The sequence below is a fragment of the Zingiber officinale genome, chromosome 8A (assembly GCF_018446385.1).
Source record: "Zingiber officinale cultivar Zhangliang chromosome 8A, Zo_v1.1, whole genome shotgun sequence".
In the NCBI taxonomy this organism is placed as follows: Eukaryota; Viridiplantae; Streptophyta; class Magnoliopsida; order Zingiberales; family Zingiberaceae; genus Zingiber; species Zingiber officinale.
This window is the reverse complement of record NC_056000.1, coordinates 139,071,799-139,095,991: the sequence shown is the minus strand read 5'-3', so window position 1 is coordinate 139,095,991 and position 24,193 is coordinate 139,071,799. Positions and strand designations below refer to the sequence as shown.

The 24,193-nt window shown below is 37.7% G+C and overlaps 1 protein-coding gene across 6 annotated transcripts in view; it reads left to right on the top strand.

Moving 5' to 3' along the window:
* The window catches only part of LOC122010410 (D-lactate dehydrogenase [cytochrome], mitochondrial-like), a 106,697-nt gene that overhangs the window by 43,094 nt on the left and 39,410 nt on the right, over positions 1 to 24,193 (top strand). For 4 of the 6 annotated variants that reach the window (XR_006119880.1, XR_006119881.1, XM_042566938.1 and 1 more), the window contains exons 6-7: positions 12,100 to 12,108; positions 12,270 to 12,384. Coding sequence is in view for 4 of the 6 variants with exons in the window: in XM_042566938.1 (XP_042422872.1) it covers positions 12,100 to 12,108; positions 12,270 to 12,384 (124 nt within the window). In the remaining 2 variants the exon portion in view is untranslated. The remainder of the gene's footprint in view (positions 1 to 12,099; positions 12,109 to 12,269; positions 12,385 to 24,193) is intronic. The other 2 variants (XM_042566939.1, XM_042566937.1) reach the window with 1 other exon arrangement.

The window sequence follows — 24,193 nt, the reverse complement described above, 5'->3', positions numbered from 1 at the left end:
AAGTTTTCATTTCTGCTAAAGCAATCCCGGAGCTCGAGCTTGATGAAGATGATTATTTAAATATTTATGATATATCTCCGCAATACTCTCTATTCAATATTGATTTTAAAGCTCGATATTCTCCCATATTTCAAAGACTGAAGGAATCTAGCTATATTGGCAATAACCCCCTCAAATTCTGGGCAAATAATAAGGTATTTTGTACCTTAGATATAATTAATCCTGATCTGACAATACAGGATAAACCACTGAAGCACATAACGCCCTCTATGGAAGAAGCCTTCAAATTTCATATTGATTCACTTCTCAATCTAAAGGTGATTCGTCCTAGTCGAAGTCGACATCGAACGATGGCCTTTATAGTCCAATCAGGCACAATGGTTGATCCAACTACGGGGAAAGAAACTAAAGGTAAAGAGAGAATGGTTTTCAATTATAAATCCTTAAATGACAATACATACAAGGATCAGTACTCTCTGCCTGGGATTAATTTAATCCTCAAGAAAATAGGAAATGGAAGAATTTTTTCCAAATTTGACTTAAAATCGGGATTTCATCAAGTAGCAATGGCGGAAGAATCAATTCCGTGGACGGCTTTCCTGGTTCCACAAGGACTATTTGAATGGCGGGTAATGCCATTTGGCTTAAAAAATGCACCAGCTATTTTTCAGAGAAAAATGGATTCTTGCTTTAAAGACTGTGAAAAATTTCTAGTTGTCTATATTGATGATATCCTGGTTTATTCTGAAAATGAGGAACAACATTGTCACCACTTAAATCAGTTTCTGGATATTTGTCAAAAAGGACTAGTACTTTCTCCAACAAAAATGAAGATTGCTCAGCCTGAGATAGAATTCTTGGGAGTTATTATTGGCAATAGAAAAGTCAAACTTCAGGAGCATATTATCAAGAAAATTATTAATTTCGATGAAAAGGTTATAACAACTCTGAAGGGATTAAGATCTTTTCTCGGTATTCTTAATTATGCTAGATCACATATCCCGAATTTGAGTAAAATTCTTGGTCCATTATATTCCAAAACTTCACCCCATGGTGATAGACGTTTCAAGGCAGCAGACTGGAAAATTATAAAACAAATCAAAGTTTTGGTCCAAACATTACCAGATCTGGAATTAACTCCTCAGAAAGCATATTTGATAATTGAAACAGATGGAAGTATGGAAGGATGGGGGGGAGTATGCAAATGGAAAATGGCAAACTACGATAGTAAAAAAACTGAGAAAGTATGTGCATATGCCAGTAGAAAGTTTTCCGTGATTAAATCCACAATAGACGCTGAAATATATGCTTGTATGGAGGCGTTATCTGCGTTCAAAATTCATTATTTGGACAAAAAGGAAATTACGTTGAGAACCGACTGCCATGCAATTATAAAGTTTTTCAACAAATCAGCAAGTAACAAACCATCCCGTGTCAGATGGATTTCATTTACTGACTACATCACTGGAACAGGTATTAATATTGAATTTGAGCACGTGGAAGGTACCAACAACCAGCTAGCAGATGCATTATCACGAATAGTGCGTTATGTCACTAATAAAGTCACTTTACCTGAGTGCCAGCTTCAATTATTAAAGCAAGTTTGTGAATCGGTGGAGGAAACGCAGGATGCAAGCGACAATACAAAAGAGATTCTTGGCAACACAATCAAAACCCTGTTCACTAGAGCTTTACTTAGTGGTGAAGAAAAGAACTGAGCCCCGGGGAGCCGTTCTTTCCTTACACCACTATTGAATGGCAGACAAACTTTAATAATGTAACTATAGATAAGATTCGATCACTATGAAATCGATCTTATCAGATGCTCTTCCTAGCTTATAAATAAGTGTTCCTAGTATGCTTAGAAACACAAGCGAGAGATACTCGAAGTGTTACTAAGCCAGAGTACTTGTAAGTGTGAGCTTTACTGTAAGTGTGAGTCTTACTACAGTTGTAAGAGTGCTTGTAAGTGTGCCAGAAATAAAAATTTCCTGGGTTCAAGTATCCGCACGGATCTAGAATCAGGTTTTCCTCTTGTTTAAATCCCACGTTTCCAAAATACTGAGCGAGGAGGTGGATCATTTGGCTCAACTGATGAAATTGAACCAAGTGGAAACGTGGGATTTAAACAAGAGGAAAACCTGAGTCTAGACTCGTAGAAATGGCTGACTGTTAGTACGGCACTCTGACTCGGCAATGTCATAAGCTGGGGGCGTCGATGGATCGGTTCGTGATCGAATCTTATCTATGGTTACATTGATGGTTTGTGCGCAGATGGTGGTGTGGAGGCGGCCGGGCTGGTGCTGGCTGTGACGGGGTGTTGCTGTGTGGGCAGGTCTGGTTCTGCCTGGCTGCTGGTGGGCGCTGGCGACGGTGCGTGTGGTGTGGCGGTGTGCCGGCTGGCCGCGTGTACGTTCGATCGTCGATGATCCGTCGACGCAGATGTTTGCTGTGCGTGGCGGTCGATTCTGACGTGTTCGCAGTGACGCGCCTCGTCTGGCGTGTGGTTGTCGCGAGCTGGGCGTGCTGCGTCTTGGGTTTTTGTCGTGGTTTGTTCCATCTCCCGTCCTCGTCTGTTCGATCTTCGAAATTGGTCGGTCTGGCTGGACAACTTTGTTCGATTTTCTGCTGCCAGCGTCATCGTGGTGAATATGGACGGTACCAGTCGGATATGTGATCTGGCGTGATTAAATGCGATTGGCTTCGTCGGTGTTTCGATGTGCAGTTGTTTCGTTGCGATGGCAATCTTCGTTTTGGGCAAAATCTTGGTCGCTGACAGTATCCGGCGATTTAGTGATGATGTTGTCGTTCGAGGATGTCGTCGAGGCGACTGATTTTCGCGATCTGAATCGTTTTCAAAAATCTGAGACAAGCGGTGGCGTTGGTGACGGCGTCGCGGTGTTCGCGTTGTGAATCCGGTCGGTGAAACTTCCGTTCTGCTGATGGTGTCGGCGTCTTGATCGTATGGTTATGTTAATCGTTCTCTTACTGATTTTCTTTGTGGTTGATCGACCGTTGTGCTGATTGGTCGTTGGCACGGGGCAAATCTGCTGGAAGTGAATCGATATGAGTGAAGGCTGGGGCGTTATGTGCTGATGGTTTATCACGTGAGTCGGATCGGGATTATATCTGGTTGCCGGTGAGGGATTGTGCCCGATATGCGGTTCCTTGATCTTTGAAATGGAGAATCGAGCTTTAAAATCGATATTGAATAGAGCGGAGATATCGTAAATGTTTAAATACTCGTCTTCGTCTCGAGCTCGGTGCTTTGCGAGAAAAACTTGGAGGCATGGTTGTGATTTCTTTATAAAGGTTACCTCTGATCTTGAGTCCTCATGGGGTTGATGAAAACGATTAACATCTGAATACCGTCCTTGGTCTCTGATGATATGAGGGGAATTTGTGAATCTGATGTTATACCGTTTTTAACTTTTGAAGACTCTGTTGAAATTAATTCGGAAAATAAAACCTTATAATTGATCTCTTGAAGGTGTGGCGTTTTGCGTATCGTGTTGTTGCTCGGTGCTGCTGTGCTGGTGCTGTATTTGTAAAATAACTGCGGGCTGTCGAGGATTTTGGAGCGGAAATGTCGATTCTGTACTTGGTCACAGTTGATTTACGTGATTGAGCGAATACACCTCCTCGCTCAGTGTTTTGATTAGTGACGATTACGGTGGTGTCGTAATTTGAGGCGGTGTACCGTGGGCGAGCGTAGTTGTGAAAATTATAAATAACCACGTACCTCCGGTGAATCAATGACACCAGCATTGATTAAATAATTAAGACGAAGGGTTGTGCCTGATCTTGGTGCAATGCGTGCATAGTACCCATCTGTAAACTCCAGGCTAATACCTGTTTTAGCCATATATTGTTGTTGAGGTAATATATGCACCTCTTCATCTAAGAATAAGTCATAACCAACTGCTCCTTTTGTCTTTTGAACAGGTATTTTAGCTGTACTGGTTAAACATTTGACCTTTAGAAATTGTTCTTCTTGTTGGGGTACTTTGTGCATAATACTTCGCAAATAAGATGTGTAATCAAGTAATTCCTGGATAACCCTTTCCTCTTTATGATATGGTGGAATGACTTCAGTCTTTTTGAGCTTTAAGGTTTTGTTCAGATAAAAAGGGCCACATGCAGGACAGACGGTCATTCTGCAAATTAGACAATGAATTCTCATAGAATCAGTTGTGATTAACTTACAGAGCGTACAGCAGAGGTACTTGCTATCAGTAATAACTTGGTTTTCCTCCCATTGGTGTTGGCAATTTTTCATTTTATCTCCAACGAAGACTTGACTTCTCCATCCACAATTTTCTGCACCTAACATATAGATGGTATCCTGTATCCAAGGAGTATCATCAAGAATAAGATTAATATAACCTGTTCCAGTTTCTCCCTCAGAGAAAGAGCAAATAGCATCTGAATCTGCCTCATTTAGGTCTACCGAGATAACATCATAGTCTGATGGTAAGTCTAACTGTTCTATAATTGATGCTCGGGCAATATTTCCTGTTTGCTTTTTACAGTCCCGGGCAAAATGTCCTGGTTCTCCGCAAATAAAGCATTTGCATTTCTTTTGCTGATCTGCCTTCTTTTTCTTAAATACACGAACATGAGAATCGTGAGGTTTACCTTTGTAGGTTTTTGCTTTGCGTAGCCCGTATTTCTTTTGCTTGTTATAATACCCAGGAATAGGTATTTTACTACAAAAAGCCAGGTCCTTGGCGCTTTTTTGTATAGCTGCTTTCTTACATATTTCTGCCAAATATTGATATGTAAAATGTATTCGAGGAATAACACCAACCTGATTTGCCGGGTATTTTGCTTTAAATGCTACTTCAACTTCATTTCCAATTATTGGTGGCATTTTCCTGAATAGCTTATCAGATAATTCAGGGCTTATAAACATTCTTCCAGATTTTGCAGCCAAAATTTTGTAATCATTAAGATAATTAAAAATATCTTTCATGTTATGACATGTGAGGTGTTCTATGTCAATATACGCCTGATCTTGTTCCACTGTTGAACCCTGGTATGGGTCTTCCAACAGAAATGACCTTCTAATAGCAGACAAGATATTTTGTGTTTCACCAGCTACATTGTATCCACATTTTTTTTTTCATTTTCTCCCAATAAATTGAACTTTCTGATCATTATCTAACCAGGTTTTTTGGTTAACTAAATTGTTGGTAATTGATTCCCAACGAGAAATAACTTCAGAATACTGACCTATGTCTTCTGGGAGAATTAGTATAGCTCGTCATTTGTTTGAGCTGAAGGGAGTGCCCATGGTTGGTGGTTAATCCCTCGGGGCCTGAATCTTCCATTTATAGCTGGAGCTTCTACTTGTATTGTTCTGTTCTCAATTTGTGCTGGTGGATAATTTACCTGTCCCATTAATGGTTCCTGTGGGTGGTAATCCAGGGTTTCGAGCTGCTCCATAATAGAATCCGTTCCCATATGAGCTGCTTCATTGTTTTGCCCTGCATATGGTAACCATTCATTAGGTTCATTACCTTCCTGTGATGTTGTTTCTTCCTGAATAGAAAGTCTTCTGACTTCATTAGTCATGGCTTGTTCCGCTTCATAGTGTTCTTCAATTCTTTCAACTTGTTCAACTACATTTTGCCAGTATTCATCAGATACTTCATCTTCATCATCCCATCGTGGTTGCTGTAAAACTGTTGTAGGAGATAAGCTTGGATATTCATTTTCTAGGTTTTCTAGACCCAGAAAATAAGCTTCTTTATCATCATCTTCCTCTTCTTCATTTTCTTGAAAATATTCTTCTCTGGGAGGTGTTGGTAAGTCTTCGGTCCTGGTCTTCCGCTCCTTTTCTGCTCGCCTTGGTCTGGGTCTTCACTTGCTTGAGTCCAGGTCTTCCGCTCCGTCTCGTGCCGTCCTTCTCTTCTCGTTAGTTGCGTCTTTTGTTCAGCTCCTGAGCAATCTTCCACTTCGGCTTCTCGTCTCTCGGAAACACCGCACGCTCCCTTTTCGTCTGCCCACGTACTCTTCCGCAGCATCTCGTCCTCGGACGCACTGAGCTGTCGGCTCTCTCCCGTGCTGTCCTTCTCGCTAGCTGCGTCTTTTGCTCGACTTCCTGTGCTCCTAAATTCTTGCACATTTAGACAGGGGTTAAAAATCAACAGGACCTAACCTGATTTGATTGATCGCATCAAAACTACCTTGGGGTACTAACATTTTGGTGGCTGCAGCTAGCCACCAATGGCCAAATCCTAGCCAGAGTCAACTTCTCAACAAGGAAGGAAATCTGGAGTGAGACCACAGTCACCGACACTGGTCGGCTCGAGTGGAGGGGTCTAAGGGTCGGAGTCGTGGCGTGCAAATGCGATGACGGCTAGGGCACGTCTTTTGTGATCATGGAGAACTTGCCCAATCGACTAACCTACTATAGCAATCGATTCGGGACTCTTTTGTGAGCATGTATAGTTTCTCCAATCGATCGATACGCAGTATCAATCAATTGACACATTCTTTCAACATCTGTCAAATTAAGTCAGTTGTGGACAAAATCGACTAAAACAATCTCGAATTGACATGGAATCAGATCTTATATGTTCGGGAAGGTCTCTTGAATTTATTCAGTCCTCAAACATTATTTGCATCTGGAGTGAGACCACAGTCACCGACACGGGTCGGCTCGAGTGGAGGGGTCTAAGGGTCGGAGTCGTGGCGTGCAGATGCGATGACGGCTAGGGCACGTCTTTTGTGATCATGAACAACTTCCCCAATCGACTAACCTACTATAGCAATCGATTCGGGACTCTTTTGTGAGCATGTATAGTTTCTCCAATCGATCGATAGGCAGTATCAATCAATTGACACATTCTTTCAACATCTGTCAAATTAAGTCAGTTGTGGACAAAATCGGCTGAAACAATCTCGAATTGACATGGAATCAGGTCTTATATGTTCGGGAAGGTCTCTTGAATTTATTCAGTCCTCAAACATTATTGCGATACAATGTAATGAGAGTAGCAATTTTTTTGAATACGATTAGGGCACGAGAAATGATGTTTGAAGCTCAATATAAATGATACGACAGTGATAATCACTGAAAAACACCATCTGTGTGATCCTTGAGCTTCCCTCTTTTGTTTTGATTTTTTGAATTGATCAGGTCTATTAGTAAATTTTGACCAAAATTGGTTGATGGACTAAACTTCCTCAGATTGACATGAAACCAGATTCTTTGTGCTTGGCCAGGTCTCCTGAATGTATTCATACATTCAAACATTATTGTGATATACCGTATTGAGAGTAGTGATTTTTTTAACACAATTCGAGCATGAGAAATGATGTTTGAAGCTATATTACGATGATAATCATTAAAAATAGAAAATTTGAGATCCTTGAGCTTCCATCTTTCTGAAGATATATAATTTTTTATTTTTTGAATTGCTAAGGTCCATGTTTTGACCAAAACCATTGACCAAATGATCTCGAATTGACAATGAATCAGATCCATTGTGCTCGGGTAGGTCTCTTGAATGTATCCATGCTCTTAAACATCATTGCGATATATCGTATTAAGAACAACGATTTTTTTTATCATGATTCGGGTATGAGAAATGATGTTTGAATCTCAAAACACTATATTTGAGATCCTTAAGCTTCCATCTTTCTGAAGATATAAAATTTCTGATTTTTTGAATTACTAAGGCCCATGAGCCGATTTTGACTAAAATCGGTTGATAGACTAAATAACCTCTTATTGACATAGAACTGGATTCATTTTGCTTGAGTAGGTCTCCTGAATGTATTCATGTCCTCAAATATCATTGCGATACACTGTATCGAGAGAAGTGATTTTTGAATACGATTTTGACACGAGAAATGATGTTTTAAGCTAAATATAAATAATACGACAATGATAATCACTAAAAACATCATATTTGAGATCCTTGAGCTTGTTCCATTTTTCTGAAGATATAAAATTTTTGAATGTTGAATATGAAACCAAATGCATTGTGCTCGGGTAGGTCTTCTAAATATATCCATACCCTCAAATATTATTGCGATATACCACAACAGAACACGAACAACATAACACAAGAATTTAGAACAATACCATACATAATTAAACCCAATTAATAACAATCCAATATAAGACCAATATAACACAACACAACAATTTAACTCAATCAAATAACAATCCAAGTCAGGAACATTTTAGAACAACACAACTATTTAACACACTCCAATAACAATCCAATTCAAGAACAATTTAGAACAACACACCAATTTAACACATTCCAGTAACATTTCAAGTCAAGAAAAATTTAGAACATAACACAATAATTTAATACAATTCAATAACAATCCAAGTCAAGAACAATTTAGAACAAACAACACAACAATTTTAAATAATTCAATAACAATCTAATACAAGAACACAACAATTTTAAATAATCCAATACAATCCAATATAAGAACAACACAACACAACAATTTAGAATAATAACAATCAATAATAACAAAAATCTCGACTAGCAAATTTTTATACCAAATAAGTAGATGAAGTATCACTTTACAACAAGCAAACGTACTACATCATTTGATATACAGGATATACAAACATACTACAACACATCAACAACAAGATTGATGATTCATTTTACTATGAATTTATAAAATTTGTCCCTAATGATTGATATTGTAACCTCCACTCAAAATTGAATGTCTTTTTGCGTGAATTTCATATTAATATTGTACAAAAGATGTCTAATATTGCATATCGAAGAAGTAAAATAGTGACAAAAATATAATGACAATGTCAATGAAATTTACTAATAATGTAATAATTTGCTTATGATAAGATTTGTTGTGGGCAACCTACTCTACGATTCTTCTAAAGGTTGATAATATTGTAATCCATTGTGCATTTACCAATCTAAAGACTTAGTATTGTATAGACAACAAAAAAAATCATTAAAAGATATAATAAGTATCATGCTAGAATATAAATTTTAAAGAATTAATACTAATCAGTTCTATAAACTGTTCATCATATTTAGAGTTGTAGGACAACGAATTATAATGGTAGAATGTTTTTGCGTCAATATCCATGATTATTAAATGATAATGTGCACGATCAGTATCTATAGGTATAAAAATATACTTAACTTCTTGATTGATTTGTTTTGATAATTTGATATAAAGTTGTTTCCCATAAATGTTCTTATGATAACTACAAGATTTAATATATAACTATAAATTTATGTAATAATATCACAAACATAATAAAAAATTATTATAGGAAGTCAAATTTTTACCATGAATCTGGTTGAGTAATATATGAATTTATTATACAACCTACTGGACGAGAACACTTCCTAATGAAATATAAGCATCAATTACTTCCCCATCTATAAATATATTGCCTAAGACACTTGAAGAAGACATTTATTGTCAATGCATAGTAGTCTTCCATCTCAATTTTTTAAAGATTTCTATCTAGTAGGACACATTTTCTTCTGGTTTTTTTCTTTTTTGTTTCTTTGAATCTTCCTTTCTGCAAATAAACCCAAAGCAATGTATTTAACAAAAGAAAAGGTCAAATTAAAGACAATGCAATCAATAACAAACATAAATATTATGGCATAAATGTAAACTTTAACAAACCTTCAATCTCACAGTTTTAATTTCCTTCTCTCTTCCATTTATTTTATGGGTTTCTTTTTCATCATCAGTCTCGTCGATGACTGATATATTCTCTTCTTGCATATCAAAATCATCCTCCCTAGACTTTATCTCCAAGTTACCCCTTTATTCTCCTTTATTTCTCTCCTAGTCCACTTCCTACCTGAGACCAATGCTAACCAATTAGGTGTATCTTTAAGAGTGACCGTTATAGCGACTTCTATCACGTCCTTTTCTCATCGTTGAAACATGGTCAGGATGAGTATCTTATGCAGGGTGACTAGTTGGATTAGAAAAATCTTCCTTTTTAATACGACAACTAATTCTTGATTAACTTTAACTAAAGTTTCATTCTCGAAAGTAAGCTTTTGGATTTGTTTTTGTGAACATCTAGTTTCTTCCTCTTAGTCTATATGAAATCGTGTAGCCGATATCTCACCTTGTTGTGGTGTAGACTCAAATTGAATAAGGAGAGGGTCCCAAGTAAATGAACTTCCTCGGGATAGGGAGAATATAAAAAATAATTTACAAAACAATAACAATACATAATTAATAAAAAATCTTTAACTATATAGTATATATTTAATATTAGTTGAAATACACCTAATAATTACTCGAGTAGGTGCGACTCCTGCTAACTTAGCCTTTACTTTATTTCTATGAGAGTAAGTAGACCTCTCGGTGTTATAATGTTTTTTGCCAATTGAATATGGACATGCTCAAGAAACCAAAGCTTGTGTCATAATTCAATAATTAGATACTATTACGTATTTATGAAATAAATTAACTAACTAATCAAAAATAGTCCTAGTTGATGATTGTACTATATTAATGTGTTTTTACAAATAAAGTTTGATGAAATAGCTAAATGACTGTCCTTAAGAAATTCAATCATATAATTTTTGTAAAACTAAGTTAATGAGGATATTAAAATAAATGATAAATTATTACTATAAAGTTTCCTAACATATAACTTTCCTAACACATAAATTTCTGGATAAAAAAACCTATAATATAAAAATTATTACTTTTGGAGATGATGATGGATGCTTCGACATTGTCATAGATGAGTAATTTTGTAGTTGAATTACGAATCGAAAAGCAGAATTTGTAGCTGGATGGAAGCTTTGTACCAAAGGTCATGCAATGGGATAAGGATGAGCTAATGTGGTGAGACGAGAAGGAGCTAATGCGGTGAAGGTGGTGAAGCTAGAGTTGGACCTTGAAGCTTCCGGGAACAAAGAAGCCAGTGAAGGATACGAACCAGACTTCAAAACTACCGGAGAACAAAGATGCCGGTGGAGGTGAAGAAGCCAAATTGCAGGAGGCTCGGTGATGTAGGAGCTTCGAACGGTGAAGCGCTAAAGAGGACGTGACGGAAACGTCGAGACCAAAGAGAGTTAGGGTTTTGTGATTTTGTCGATGAAGCGGGACTTTAGTGTTGTCAAGAGTTTTTTTTATAGGAAAATGAAAAAGTAGTTCAATTCGGGATGACTCAGGATGCAGTTGTTTTTTTCCCTTGCTTCAGATGAGCACGTGACATGGACGAGGATAAAATGGGCATTAGATACAGAAATAGGTAATTTCCAAAGTCACGTACGTGATTTGGGTAATAGACAAGTTTACCTACGCGATTTGGTAATTTGTCGAGAAAAAAATCTACATGTAGGTTCCACCAAGATATAGAAATAATTTGGAAGTTCATATATAGTATGAAAGTTTGATATGAACTTAAGAAATTATCACGAACGTGATTTGATAGAGTTATGATTACTATGGTATATAAATAAGGCCAAGGGGATCCCATGCTTATTATAGTCTTCTTCAAGAGGAGGAGCCACAATACTCTCAGTATGTGTTGAGGATAAATGATGTGGCTCACTTTAAGCTAGACATTTTATCTGCCAACAAAATTATGTTACAAATCTCCTTAATGAGGCAAGACAACATGCAAGCTAGCAAGTAAACCTAAATAAACAGAATGGCAGATAAGGACACTATAGTAGGTTAAGAAATGTATCAATGGTTGGTAGGAAAAACTATTTATCTATCTCATACACAACCAAACATAGTATAAGAGAAGTTCATATTCAAGCAACTCAGTGAGTATTACAATATCCCAAAGGAGCACCACGAAAGGGAGTATTCTATTTAAAAAGGAACACCAGGAAAGGTATTGTCTTTCTCTTACAGAATGTGTGATTGTGTTTTTACTCAAGTTTCTGTTTGTTCACTTTCTTCTTTACCAATCTAGATTGAGTTTGCGATCTCTATGTTAGTGCTTTACAATTTTTATTTAATTTTGTTGGGTTTTCCCCTTGTGGCTTCTCGTTGTGTATGCTTTTTACTCAATTTGGTTGGTTTTTTCTCTTCTTGCTTCTTGTTGTGGGTATGTGTTTTCTCAGGCTTCCTCTTGCATTGATTGGATAGGGATGTCCAGTTAAGTTTTCAAAGTCCTTTACTTGTTATATAGCAACCAGATATCAACTTAAAGATAACCTCCATCCGTTTCACTTCCTTTGAATTTGTTGAAATAAATTGAAATTTTGAACTGTTCTTTACTCTTACTCTGTGTGACCATTTGACAATGTATACCACAGAAAATTAAATCGCTGAATGTTGAGGACATGGATGTAGTCGTTGAGCCAGGGGTTGGATGGATTGAACTGAATGAATATTTAAAACCATTTGGCCTTTTCTTCCCACTTGATCCAGGTTATTTGATTGCTGTTTTCCTACTCATTTCTTAACCGAGAGCATTTATGTTATACCCTACCTTTTTCTCCTGTGAAATGTTTGATTAGTATGATTCTAACAGTATGCAATTCACCTGATTATAGGTGAAAGAACTTAGGGTTACATCTCTCTTCTTGTCTGTCTCCTTTGAATTTTTATTTTGATTCTGCTTTATGCTTTATGTCTAATATGAATAGAATTACACATGTGACTCAGAAACCTTATTTCGTGAGATCGATGGTAGACCAATGTCAAGCTGTTGTGTAGACACCTCACCTTGTCCTTCCCTCCTCTTTCTTGGGCACTTTAAGCTAGCAAGGATTCCCAGAAGACATTTCAGTTCAGAAACTGAGTTCGGTCCCAAGGGAATCTGAAAGGAAGAATGCTTCAGATGAGCTGAGAAGTGAAGTGAGTTCAATTCTGACAAGCTAGATTCAGGATGCACTTTCAAACTTCTTTGCCATATGATATGTTCATGTTTTAACCACATTTATGCTTTTAGGCATTCTGTCAATGAGTTAAAAATTGGATCATTAAAAAGTTTCACATTGACTTGTTTGTTATAACATACTTTACTACGTTGAGTGCAATCATATCATGTTTAACTTAATTCTACTACTGAAAAGCAGATTTCTTTTGATGTAGAGGACTAGTAGGGGATGCACATCTATCTTTGTTGATGGAGTTGTATGTACTTACTTTCATAAGTTGTAGAAAAATGAAGGAATAGTACAGGGGTAATTCATCAGTAGATTGAGAAAGAGTTCAGCAAGATTATAGAAAGTGATAAACTTTACCAGTAGTTTTTAATTCATGGTTTAAAACTTGTACCATACCAAGCAACACGAGTGGAATTCATTGTTTCGCCCGCCGATCGGCATGACACCGACACTAGCATGACCCTGTGAGGCTTCGCACAAAACCCTACTACTTTGCGGAGGTCCTGTGGTCTCGTGGCCTTGCGGAGGCCTCGCGTGAGGTGATAAACATGCATGTCGTACTATGATTTCAAACTTAAATACTGAACCCCTATTCTAGTGTAGTATATGGCAACTCGGATCATTTTGACAATGTAACGGTGAATGATAATCTCTAGATTAAGTTCTAACGTAAATGAGGGTTTGGGTTTCAAGATTCTAACGCTAAAGACAACAAACGGAAAAAAAATGCAAGTAACAGAAATGAAAATTCATTAAGTAATGCATCCTAATCTAATCTAATCTACTTGCATCTTGCAATCTAAACAAGTAACAAACATCACTAACATTCAAACGAAACAAGCATTGCAAAAATCAAAGAAAACAATATAAGAGGATTTAAATCAAACACGTTGCAAGTAAAAGAACTAAATGAAAACTAAGCCTAAAAGTGGAGCCTCCTTCGATCGTGATGGATGATGTAGGTCGATGCTTGTGGATGAGAAGAGATTGGGAATCCCCATATCGTCTTCTCCTCTATAAGGGATGTCTTCGGGTTGTCGGAGATGGCTAATACGATCAAACTCAGAAATCTCAAGAGCTCGCGGTGGAGTTGTGCACGGAGTTAGGAATCCCAAAGCTCCAAAGAAGATGGCTCGCCGACCGTGGTTGTGATGGTCAGAGGAATCCCTTGGGCCAGAGATGGGCTGTGGAAGTGAAGGAGGTGGGAGATCTCCATACTTTCTTTTCCCCTACAAGTGGTGTGTGCCCTCGGTGAGAACCTTCCCAATCGGGGTGAGATCCCTCAGGTAAGGTTCGAGTGAACGCTTGATGCCCTTGCAAGAGGTTATGCTTCCTTTCTTATAGCAAACGCTGGGTGCTCATTGGGCCCCATCATCACGTTTGTTGATAAGAAGATAGGAAGACTTTTGCATCTACTTTTGGGAAAGTAGTGTCTTATCTACTCATTTACAGCTCACAACGCATCTACTTTTGATAAAGTAGTGAATTATTGCTTGCATTATTTACAGGTCATATCTACTTTTTATCATGCGCGAATCTTCTTTATCTTGGGTCTATCATGCCCGTTGTCTTTAAACTTTAAAGTTGCTCATTCTTGTCATGCAATATTGAAGAAGATTCGCAGCATGTGATAGCTGTTTGTCACACTGTTCTACCGCCGGGTACCAGTCGTTCTACTAATTATCCATTCCTCGACACTTGTTGCACTCTTGTCGCTTAAGGGAATGGATAAGCTTGAGTTGTTGTAAAGCATTGACAGCTCGGATGGTAGCTCTTTGTTCAATAGTGTATAGATCTTCTGAGATTTGGTGGTATTCATCAAGTGAGACTGGCCTCTCATGTCTTGTGTTAACCTTTCGTTGGTATTGTTCAACGATGTCAAGAGGGCTTGAATCATTTTGTTCAGTAGATCCTGAGCTTGCGGATGTGGCTGGTTCGTGACTTCCTTGATGGCTGGTGCCAGTAATGCCAGTTGGCCTAAATGCTGTTCCAACCATTCTGAAAATATTAACACAGAAATTAGACGGAATAAAGAGTCAGCTATCTGATTGTTTTTGCCGTCTATATGTTCAAATTGTACTGTCGGTCCAGCGTCGGTAATATAGTTAGTGAAAGAGATCCATCTTACTCTAGAAGGTTTATGATTAGCCGTTTTTCCAAAGAAACTAATAATTGCTTGGCAGTCTATTCTAATAAGGAGTTTAGATTTATCTAGAAAATAGATTTTTAAAGCTTCCATTATATTCATGACTGCATAGATCTCCACATCAATTGTTGACTTGGGTGGATTGAATTTTCCACTTGAATAAGCATAGATTTTTTCCGAAGAAACAGGATCAAACTTCCTCTTTTCCATTTACAGATTCCACCCCATCGATCCATACACCCATCCACTTCGAGGATTATGTAACATTCTGGTGGGGGTAGCTCAAGGTCTGGTAATTGTTTTACTTTGGCTTCAATCTTATGAATCAACTCCCAGTCCTGCTGGTTTAATCTTCTTTCTCCATTAGGGGATGTCTTAGCGTATAAGGGTCCAAGTAATTTTTCCAAGTTTGGGATGTAGTTTCTAGCATAATTTAACAACCCTAGCCAAGATCTCATTCCCTTGACAGTTTTTAGTTCACTGTCATTAAAATCTGCAATCTTCGTAATCACATGGGGTTGCAACTTAATTCTGCAATTGCCAATAATAGCGCCCAAAAATTTAATTTCTGGTACTGCAATTTTCATTTTTGTTGGGCTTAATATCAACCCATTCTCCTGACAAATACTGAGCATTTTCTGGAGGTGTTGCTCATGACTTCTTTCATCTGGAGAAAATACCAGAATATCATCTATATATACGGCAATAAAATCTTCTGTCCCTTTGAAACATAAATCCATTTTTCTTTGAAATATTGCTGGTGCATTTTTAAGACTGAATGGCATGACTAGCCATTCATATAGTCCATCAGGGACCCAGAATGTCGTCCATTCAATGGAATCAGGATGCATAGCAACCTGATGAAAACCGCTTTTTAAATCAAATTTAGAGAAAATGCAACTATTACTAACCTTCTTTAGGTTGGTATTGATACCAGGTAAACTGTACTGGTCTTTGTGTGTTATGTCATTCAAGCGCTTATAATTGAATACTAACCTTTCCTTCCCTTTCTTCTCCTCCTTTGTAATGGGGTCAATAGTAGTTCCAGAGTTTACAATGATCGTCGTTGTCTGATGCCTGCTTTTGCTAGGTCGAATAATACCCAGATCCAATAGAGCCTTAACATGCTTTGAGAAAGCTTCCTTCAGAATAGGAGTTAAGTGCTTCAGAGGTCTGTCTTCGATAATAAATTCTGGGTTCTTAATATCTAGCTGGCATACAATCTTGTTCTTCTGCCAATGTTGCAGAGGGTTTTCTCCAATGATTCCTTGCTTCTTTAATTTTTGTAAGAGTGGTCCGAACTTTTGCTCGAAGGATAAATTTCTTTTTCCAACTGAGATATGAACCATCTCTTTGATTTGAATATACTCTTCTTCTAACTCCAGCTCCTCTATAGCTGCATTTACAGAAGGTAACGTATTGATAGTAGTTAAATTCTTATAGAATGTTACCGTGTTTCCTTCAATCCGAAGTCCTCCATGCATGACTCTTATAAAGTTGCATCCAATGATAAATTGGACATTGTCCTCTAAAGTCATAGGGAAACTATATGTATAAGGAATTCGAAAAATATTGTCACCAATCATCATCCTGCCGTTCTTTAGCTTCATTTTTGCGGTTTGCTATGAATTTACTCCACTGAAGCATACTGTGAATGTATTTTGTTCCAATGAATCTTTTGGAACTGACCTTTGGTCAACACAGCAGGTGGTAGCCCCCGTGTCAAGTATTGCCTTTAACTTGAACTTTGGAATCCCTGGAATATCTATCTCAATCGTTAAATTATAGAGCATATTTTTTACCAACCTGGGGCTTGAATTAGAAGCAGCTACTTCCTCTATTAGCATATGAGCGGCTTCCTCATCTTCTTCTTCCAAATCTTGGAAGTCCTTTCGTAACTCCTTTTCCAGTTGTAGTGCTTCATATTGGGTTTTGAAGTATTTAACTTCTTCCTGCAATCTTTTTATCTCTTCCTCACATCATATAATATAATTTCGTTGCTCCTGTATTAAATTATTAGGATTAAATATCGTAGCAGGGGCAGGGGTAGCTGGTACCTCTTTGTTGAAATAATAAGGTCCACAGAGATTGCAGACCGTGAGAAAGCATTCTGGGCAGTGTATTCTTGCCCTTTGCACTGTTGCCCCCATTTACAGCAAGTACATATCTGGGGCTGAGGAGCAAATATTCTTTCATTGTGCCTCCATTGATGTAGGCAATTAGATTGTGCTTCAGTTAATCGAACTTGTTGCCGATACCCTCCATCTTCCCGACCAAGCATATATATAGTATTGAGTTGGAGAGTTTGAAGGGATTGTTGTACCTCATATATGCCATCTTCTCCTTCAGATAAACTGAAAATGGCATCACTCTGAGTTTCTCCTTCTTGAACCGAGAGTATATCACAATCTTCTGGGAGGTCTAGTTGCTCAAATATAGCAACTCTCTTCACATTTCGTTTTTCATTAGGACAATCTCTGGCGAAGGTCTATTTTTTTATTAATTATGTATTGTTAATGTATGCATTGTTATTGCCATACCAGAAATTGAATTTTTGGGCACTATTATTGGCAATTGCAGAATTAATGTAACGACCCGCCTTCTACTGACTAAGCTGTAAGGCCGGACCGTCACATTATGCTAACTATTCTTATGCGGAAATAAACTGAATTAATCAAAACTCCATGCTGTGTGCTATAGAATTCGAACTTTGTGTTCGGGATATATTACTGGAGTTATACAGATGCTAAAGAAGGGATCTTAACTTTCTATTTGTTCAAAAGCTTAAATGAGACCCTTCCAGCTGAAATCAGACACTTCAATCGATTGGCTGATCGATTGGAGTTGTCTGATCGATCCACTGATCGATTCAGCGTGCTACTGTGCACGGAAGAATTTCTGGATCGATCGACTGATCGATCCAATCTGGCCAATCGATCCAATGATCGATTCAACGTGCTACTATGCACGGGGTAAATTCTGAATCGATCGGCTGATCGATCCAGGATGACCAATCGATCCCATGATCGACTCAGAAGCTCTCTGTTCGCGGGAGCAAATTTCCGGATCGATCGGCTGATCGACCCATGGCCGATCGATCAGCTAATCGATTCGTTAGCTTTCTGTTCGTGACAGATCGCTTCCCAATCGATCGGCTGATTGATCCCATAGTGTTCTGTACGCGGGGCCTTCCTCCAATCGATCGGCTGATCGATTGAGGACTTCTCAATCGATCAACGGATCGATTGGGTTTCTGATTTCTGCAGAAATCTCACCCGAACTCGTACAAGACTCTTCAGAACTAAACTAAGAGCATAATATCACTACTAGACATATCATTACTCACATTTACTATCTATTAGTAAGACAATTAGCAATCGAAGCATGACATAATACTTAAGTTCACCATTTCTGATACTTATCATCCTAAAAGTGCAGAAAGGTAATAACATAAGAAAATACTAAAGTTTAACTTTGCTAAGTTCCAAAGATCTTTATTCCAAGTTCTTCTTCCACACACATCTTGATCGCATTGACCTCCAGCCTCCACTAATCCATCTTTCCTTTGCCTTTATCTGCAGTATAAGGAAAAAGGAAACTATAAGCTTGGGAGCTTAGTAAGAAACCATCTACCTCACAAAAATATGCATTCAACGAAATCATGCTTTCTTTTAAAAGATGCTATGCTGATATACATGATGAGAATAATACTAGAATACTGAAACATGACAATCAACTACTAAACATAACTATTGGTTGTATCAACAAGCTAACTAAATCGATACATGAGCTAAGCTATTTGTTATAACATTGAGCAAACTAAACTGGAGCTAAGCTGAATTCACATATCTAATTTGTGAAGTTTGAAAACTATTTTCATACATAGATAAAAATACTAAACATGCTGCTGGGCCCGACAATTGTACTTGCTATGCGCGCACCCCTAACTAGACTCGGGGTTGCAAATCCCGATTCTAGTAGGGTTACTAGGTTATCTAAACCTAGGGACGACTGTGGGAGCCCAACCCAAGGACAACTGAAGTCCAGTACAGTGCCACTGATAAAGTAAAATACTGTTTATAGCTAATTTATCATATCTTGTTGTTTACTAGGTTATCTGAACCTAGAGGTGACTATGGGAGCCCACCCATTGGACCATAGTCCTATATCACTGAAGCAAGGCTATGTTTGCTAATTAAATTGCATCTAGGCATTTAACTGAACTATTAAAACACCTACTGCAGCATATAACTGCATTAGGCATTTTATCGAGCACCTGGTGTGCTCTAACCCTACATATGGCTGCACTATGAACATAATCGTGAACTAGAGACATAAAAACATGCGATTAGCTACTTATACTGCAGGTGAGGGGTTACTTACATCCTGCGCTAGTTTTCTTACAAATCTGATCGCTAGACTTCCGGAGAAGACTATCTCTTCGGCGATCCTCTCGCGTCTATGCGTTCTTCTCGCGGAGAGGAACGTCCTCGTATCCGAGATGTCGCCGGAAAGTGCTCCTACGCCTCTAGGGATGAATCCCTAGGTCTCCTTGGCCTTGGGCGCCGAGACGTGAGGGAGAGGGAGGCGGCGTCGGGTGAGGGTGAGGGAGAAGAGATTTTGCCGATAACAATTCTAATAATAAATCACGTAATTTTCCTATTTATATTAAGTGATTTATATCACCCCAACTAAACCTTAAATATAATTGCTCTCCTTTCCTTTCAGCACACCCCTGCTGGGGCCACATGGTTACAAAAACTATCTATAAGTCGTAGGGTTCGCTAGGTCTCGAGTTCAATTCCCGCTTAGGCTATTTTACGTTTTTATTTATTTTTGCTACTTCGGCTATTCTAAAAATTCCATAAAAATATTCTAAAATTCCAAAAAAATGATAGAATATTTCTAAAATTAATTTGAGAATTTTCGGGCGTTACAATTAAGTTGCAACCCCATGTGATTACGAAGATTGCAGATTTTAATGACAGTGAACTAAAAACTGTCAAGGGAATGAGATCTTGGCTAGGGTTGTTAAATTATGTTAGAAACTACATCCCAAACTTGGGAAAATTACTTGGACCCTTATACGCTAAGACATCCCCTAATGGAGAAAGAAGATTAAACCAGCAGGACTGGGAGTTGATTCATCAGATTAAAGCCAAGGTAAAATAATTACCAGACCTTGAGCTACCCCCACCAGAATGTTACATAATCCTCGAAGTGGATGGGTGTATGGATGGATGGGGTGGAATCTGTAAATGGAAAAAGAGGAAGTTTGATCATGTTTCTTCGGAAAAAATTTGTGCTTATTCAAGTGGCAAATTCTATCCACCCAAGTCAACAATTGATGCGGAGATCTATGCAGTCATGAATACAATGGAAGCTTTAAAAATCTATTTTCTAGATAAATCTGAGCTCCTTATTAGAACAGACTGCCAAGCAATTATTAGTTTCTTTGGAAAAATGGCTAATCATAAACCTTCTAGAGTAAGATGGATCTCTTTCACTGACTATATTACCGGCGCTGGACCGACAGTACAATTTGAATATATAGACGGCAAAAACAATCAGGTAGCTGACTCTTTATACCGTCTAATTTCTGTTTTAATATTTTCAGAATGGTCGGAACAGCATTTAGGCCAACTGGCATTACTGGCACTAGCCATCAAGGAAGTCACGAACCAGCCACATCCGCAAGCTCAGGATCTACTTAACAAAATGATTCGAGCCCTCTTGACATCGTTGAACAATACCAACGAAAGGTTAACACAAGACATGAGAGGCCAGTCTCACTTAATGAATACCACCAAATCTCAGAAGATCTACACACTATTGAACAAAGAGCTGCATCCGAGCTGTCAATGCTTTACAACAACTCAAGCTTATCCATTCCCTTAAGCGACAAGAGTGCAACAAGTGTCGAGGAATGGATTATTGGTGGAACGACTGGTACCCGACGATAAAACAGTGTGACAAACAGCTATCACATGCTGCGTATCTTCTTCAAGATTGCATGATAAGAATGGACAACTTTAAAGTTTAAAGACAACGGGCGTGATAGACCCAAGATAAAGAAGATTCGCGCATGATAAAAAGTAGATATGACCTGTAAATAATGCAAGCAATAATTCACTACTTTATCAAAAGTAGATGCGCTGTGAGCTGTAAATGAGTAGATAAGGCACTACTTTCCCAAAAGTAGATGCAAAAGTCTTCCTATCTTCTTATCAACAAACGTGATGATGGGGCCTAATGAGCACCCAGCGTTTGCTATAAGAAAGGAAGCATAACCTCTTGCAAGGGCATCAAGCGTTCGCTCGAACCTTACCTGAGGGATTAGAGCTTGTAAGTGTGCTTTCAACTTATCAAAAATCCAAAAAATTTTCGTTTCCGTCTGTGCACCCTGTTCGCTCGGATGAGATGACTTGCCAGTGATGTTGATGAAGGAGATGGAGTGCAAGTGGTGGAGTTGGTAGCGTCTCTCCTAATCAGGCCGAGGGCTTCATGGATGGAGGATAGAATGGAGGAGGAAGATGGCTTCAAGAAAACAATCCTACCCGGGCCAAAGTTTTTTGCTCCTAGCAATCCAACAACATGTATGTTTTCTTCTATGAATCATTATATATCATTTTTTATTTTTAGATTAGCATTATCCATTTTTTCCACTCACTATGCATCAAGACGGTCTCCCTTTATTATTTATTTATTTTTATGTTCTCAAAGTTGTATTTAACTAGTGCAATTAGTCTTACCACATTAAATCAAAAATCTATATGTTCATTTAACTCACTTGTTTCTAAAATCTTAAATCCTAAAATGTCATAGGTAGTGTATAAAAAGTCTTAACAAAATTCGTTTATAATCATCATTGGATTAATGATTTAATGAGAAAAATTATTAATAGGGAGATTCTACGACTAGGAGCAACTAAGTTTGCAACTCACTTTCTCCTATTAAAATTGTTGCTTCAGAAAAAAAACCAGATTGAACATGTTTACTTCTGAAGTTTGAGAAGCCTCTCGATACTCTAATATTATTTAAGATAGGGAGGTACAAAAGAAAATTATTATATTTGCTAGATTTTGGAACTATATTGCAAATATTTGTATAATAGTAGAAACCCTTATACGTCGTTCTACGTAAAATCGATATGGACAAGAAGCCACAAATAGGGAACGTTTACCATCTAATTCATAAAGCAACTATCAACATTATATTGATATAATTGCTACAAGATGGGACAACCAAATGGAAAAATATATTCATTTGACTAGTGCGTATTTTTTAATGATAAATTTTTTAAATATTGTTATTAATAATTATATATGTTTATTTATTTTAGATTATTCTCTTAATTCGACATATCAGTATTATTATAATCTTGCCACAAATGAAGATATATTAGTAGCCCTTAGAAATATAATATTAAGATAATAAAAAAAAATAGAGAATTAGCTACCAAGGCAATAATGAAAGTCGATTATTTCGAGATGCATATGGTTCTTTTAACGATTTTTTTGCAGTGTCATGCAGACAAAAAATAGATACAAGTAAATATATAAAAAATTATTATTAATTATTGTCAATAAAAATAAATGCTATTTAAATTTTATTCTTATTTATCTTAAGTGGTGGTTATAATATGAGCATCAACGTCAAATTTGAAAAAGATTGTAGTACAAATTCTCTCATAGACAACATCTTCAAGTGGTTGCGAAAAAAACTGACCAACTTTTTTCCTTTTTCATACAAAAATACGACATCGTCTTTCTTATTGTCATTTGGATAAGATGGTCTACGTTCATTATAATATGCATCTTTAACTAAGAGCCATAACAGAAGAACAAAAACATGAAAAACAAGAGTCTAGTGATGTAGACCCATTTAGTATTTGGTTTATCCAAACTGATGATGATCCAATGATGAATTTGTTGAGCGTTGTTGTGGCTGAGAATCCCTTGATCAAACTAGAGATCCACCACGACCATCTCAATTTCTTACTCAATAGATTGAAAAAATACAAGCTAGAGGAGATGTCAGTGAAGAAGATAATAATGAAGCTTTGGACCAAGAATTTTGATTTTCCGGATCGGACGTTCTCAAACATCCCAATCCCAAACTCAACCAAAGTCTAGATAAAGGCAAAGTAAAACTTCTGTGATTTTTACTAAAGAGAAAAGAAAAGTCAAAACCTTATGCTTTTAAGGAAAGGGATCAATTGAGAATTAGTGAAAATTTATTTGATACAATTGATGGGCAAGAACATGAAGATAGAGATCCATTTGATATTTGGTTTGTAAGGTCCGATGTTTTTTTTTTTTATTATTCCCTTTCTTTAAAAAAAAAAAGAAAGAAATCCAAGGGGGAACATAGAAATAAACTCTTTATTTTACTTAAGGGGGGCTAAATTGCTAATGACCAATTAATGGACACTTGGGCTTAGCCCAATTGATAAAGAATGGGCCAAACCCTAAGGATTTGGTTCTTATAAGGAGTGGGTAGTGAAGAGAAAAAAAAAAAAAAAAGAAGAAGAAAGGGTTTCGGCGGAAGAAAAGGAAGAGGAGGGGGGCTGGTCTCGACGGGAGGAAAGAAAAGGGGACGCCTCACCATTGTTCGTCGTCGCCAACACCGGGTCTCCGAAAACAAGGCACCTCTAGAATCCTTTCTCTTCCCCTTGATTAAGTCTGTTTTCCTTTTTGTTATCCCAGTATTTGCAGAAGTTTATTTTTCCAGCACCTCTTTCGGCTCCTTGAACCCATATACGTAGCAAGTTTAGAGGGAACTTTAGGCTTTCTACAGCAGGTATGAGGGAGGGCTTTATTCGGTTGGCTGGCTGGGGTCTCTGATGGTTGTGTTTGTAAAATAAGCAAGGGTTTGATTGATTGTAGCCTGCTTTGAGTTGAGCGTTGGAGTTGATTTTGATGTTTATATTGCTTCCTTGCAATAAATCTGCTTCGACGAAGGGGATTTCAGCAACAGGGCAACTGAATCGTTTTTTCTTGCTTTGCACTGCAAGTGGATTTTTTTTTTAGTGATCGGCTTGGAAGTGTGAGGTTCAGTTTATGGGGTTCTGGGTTTCCTCAAGACAAATTCTAGGTACAGTGTTTTGGACTTGGTTGGATGATATTGTGTTGAGATGATTTCTGTCTACGGTGGCAGAGTTGGCTGGTGGGTATCAGTGTTGTGTTCTAGAAGGGTAGTG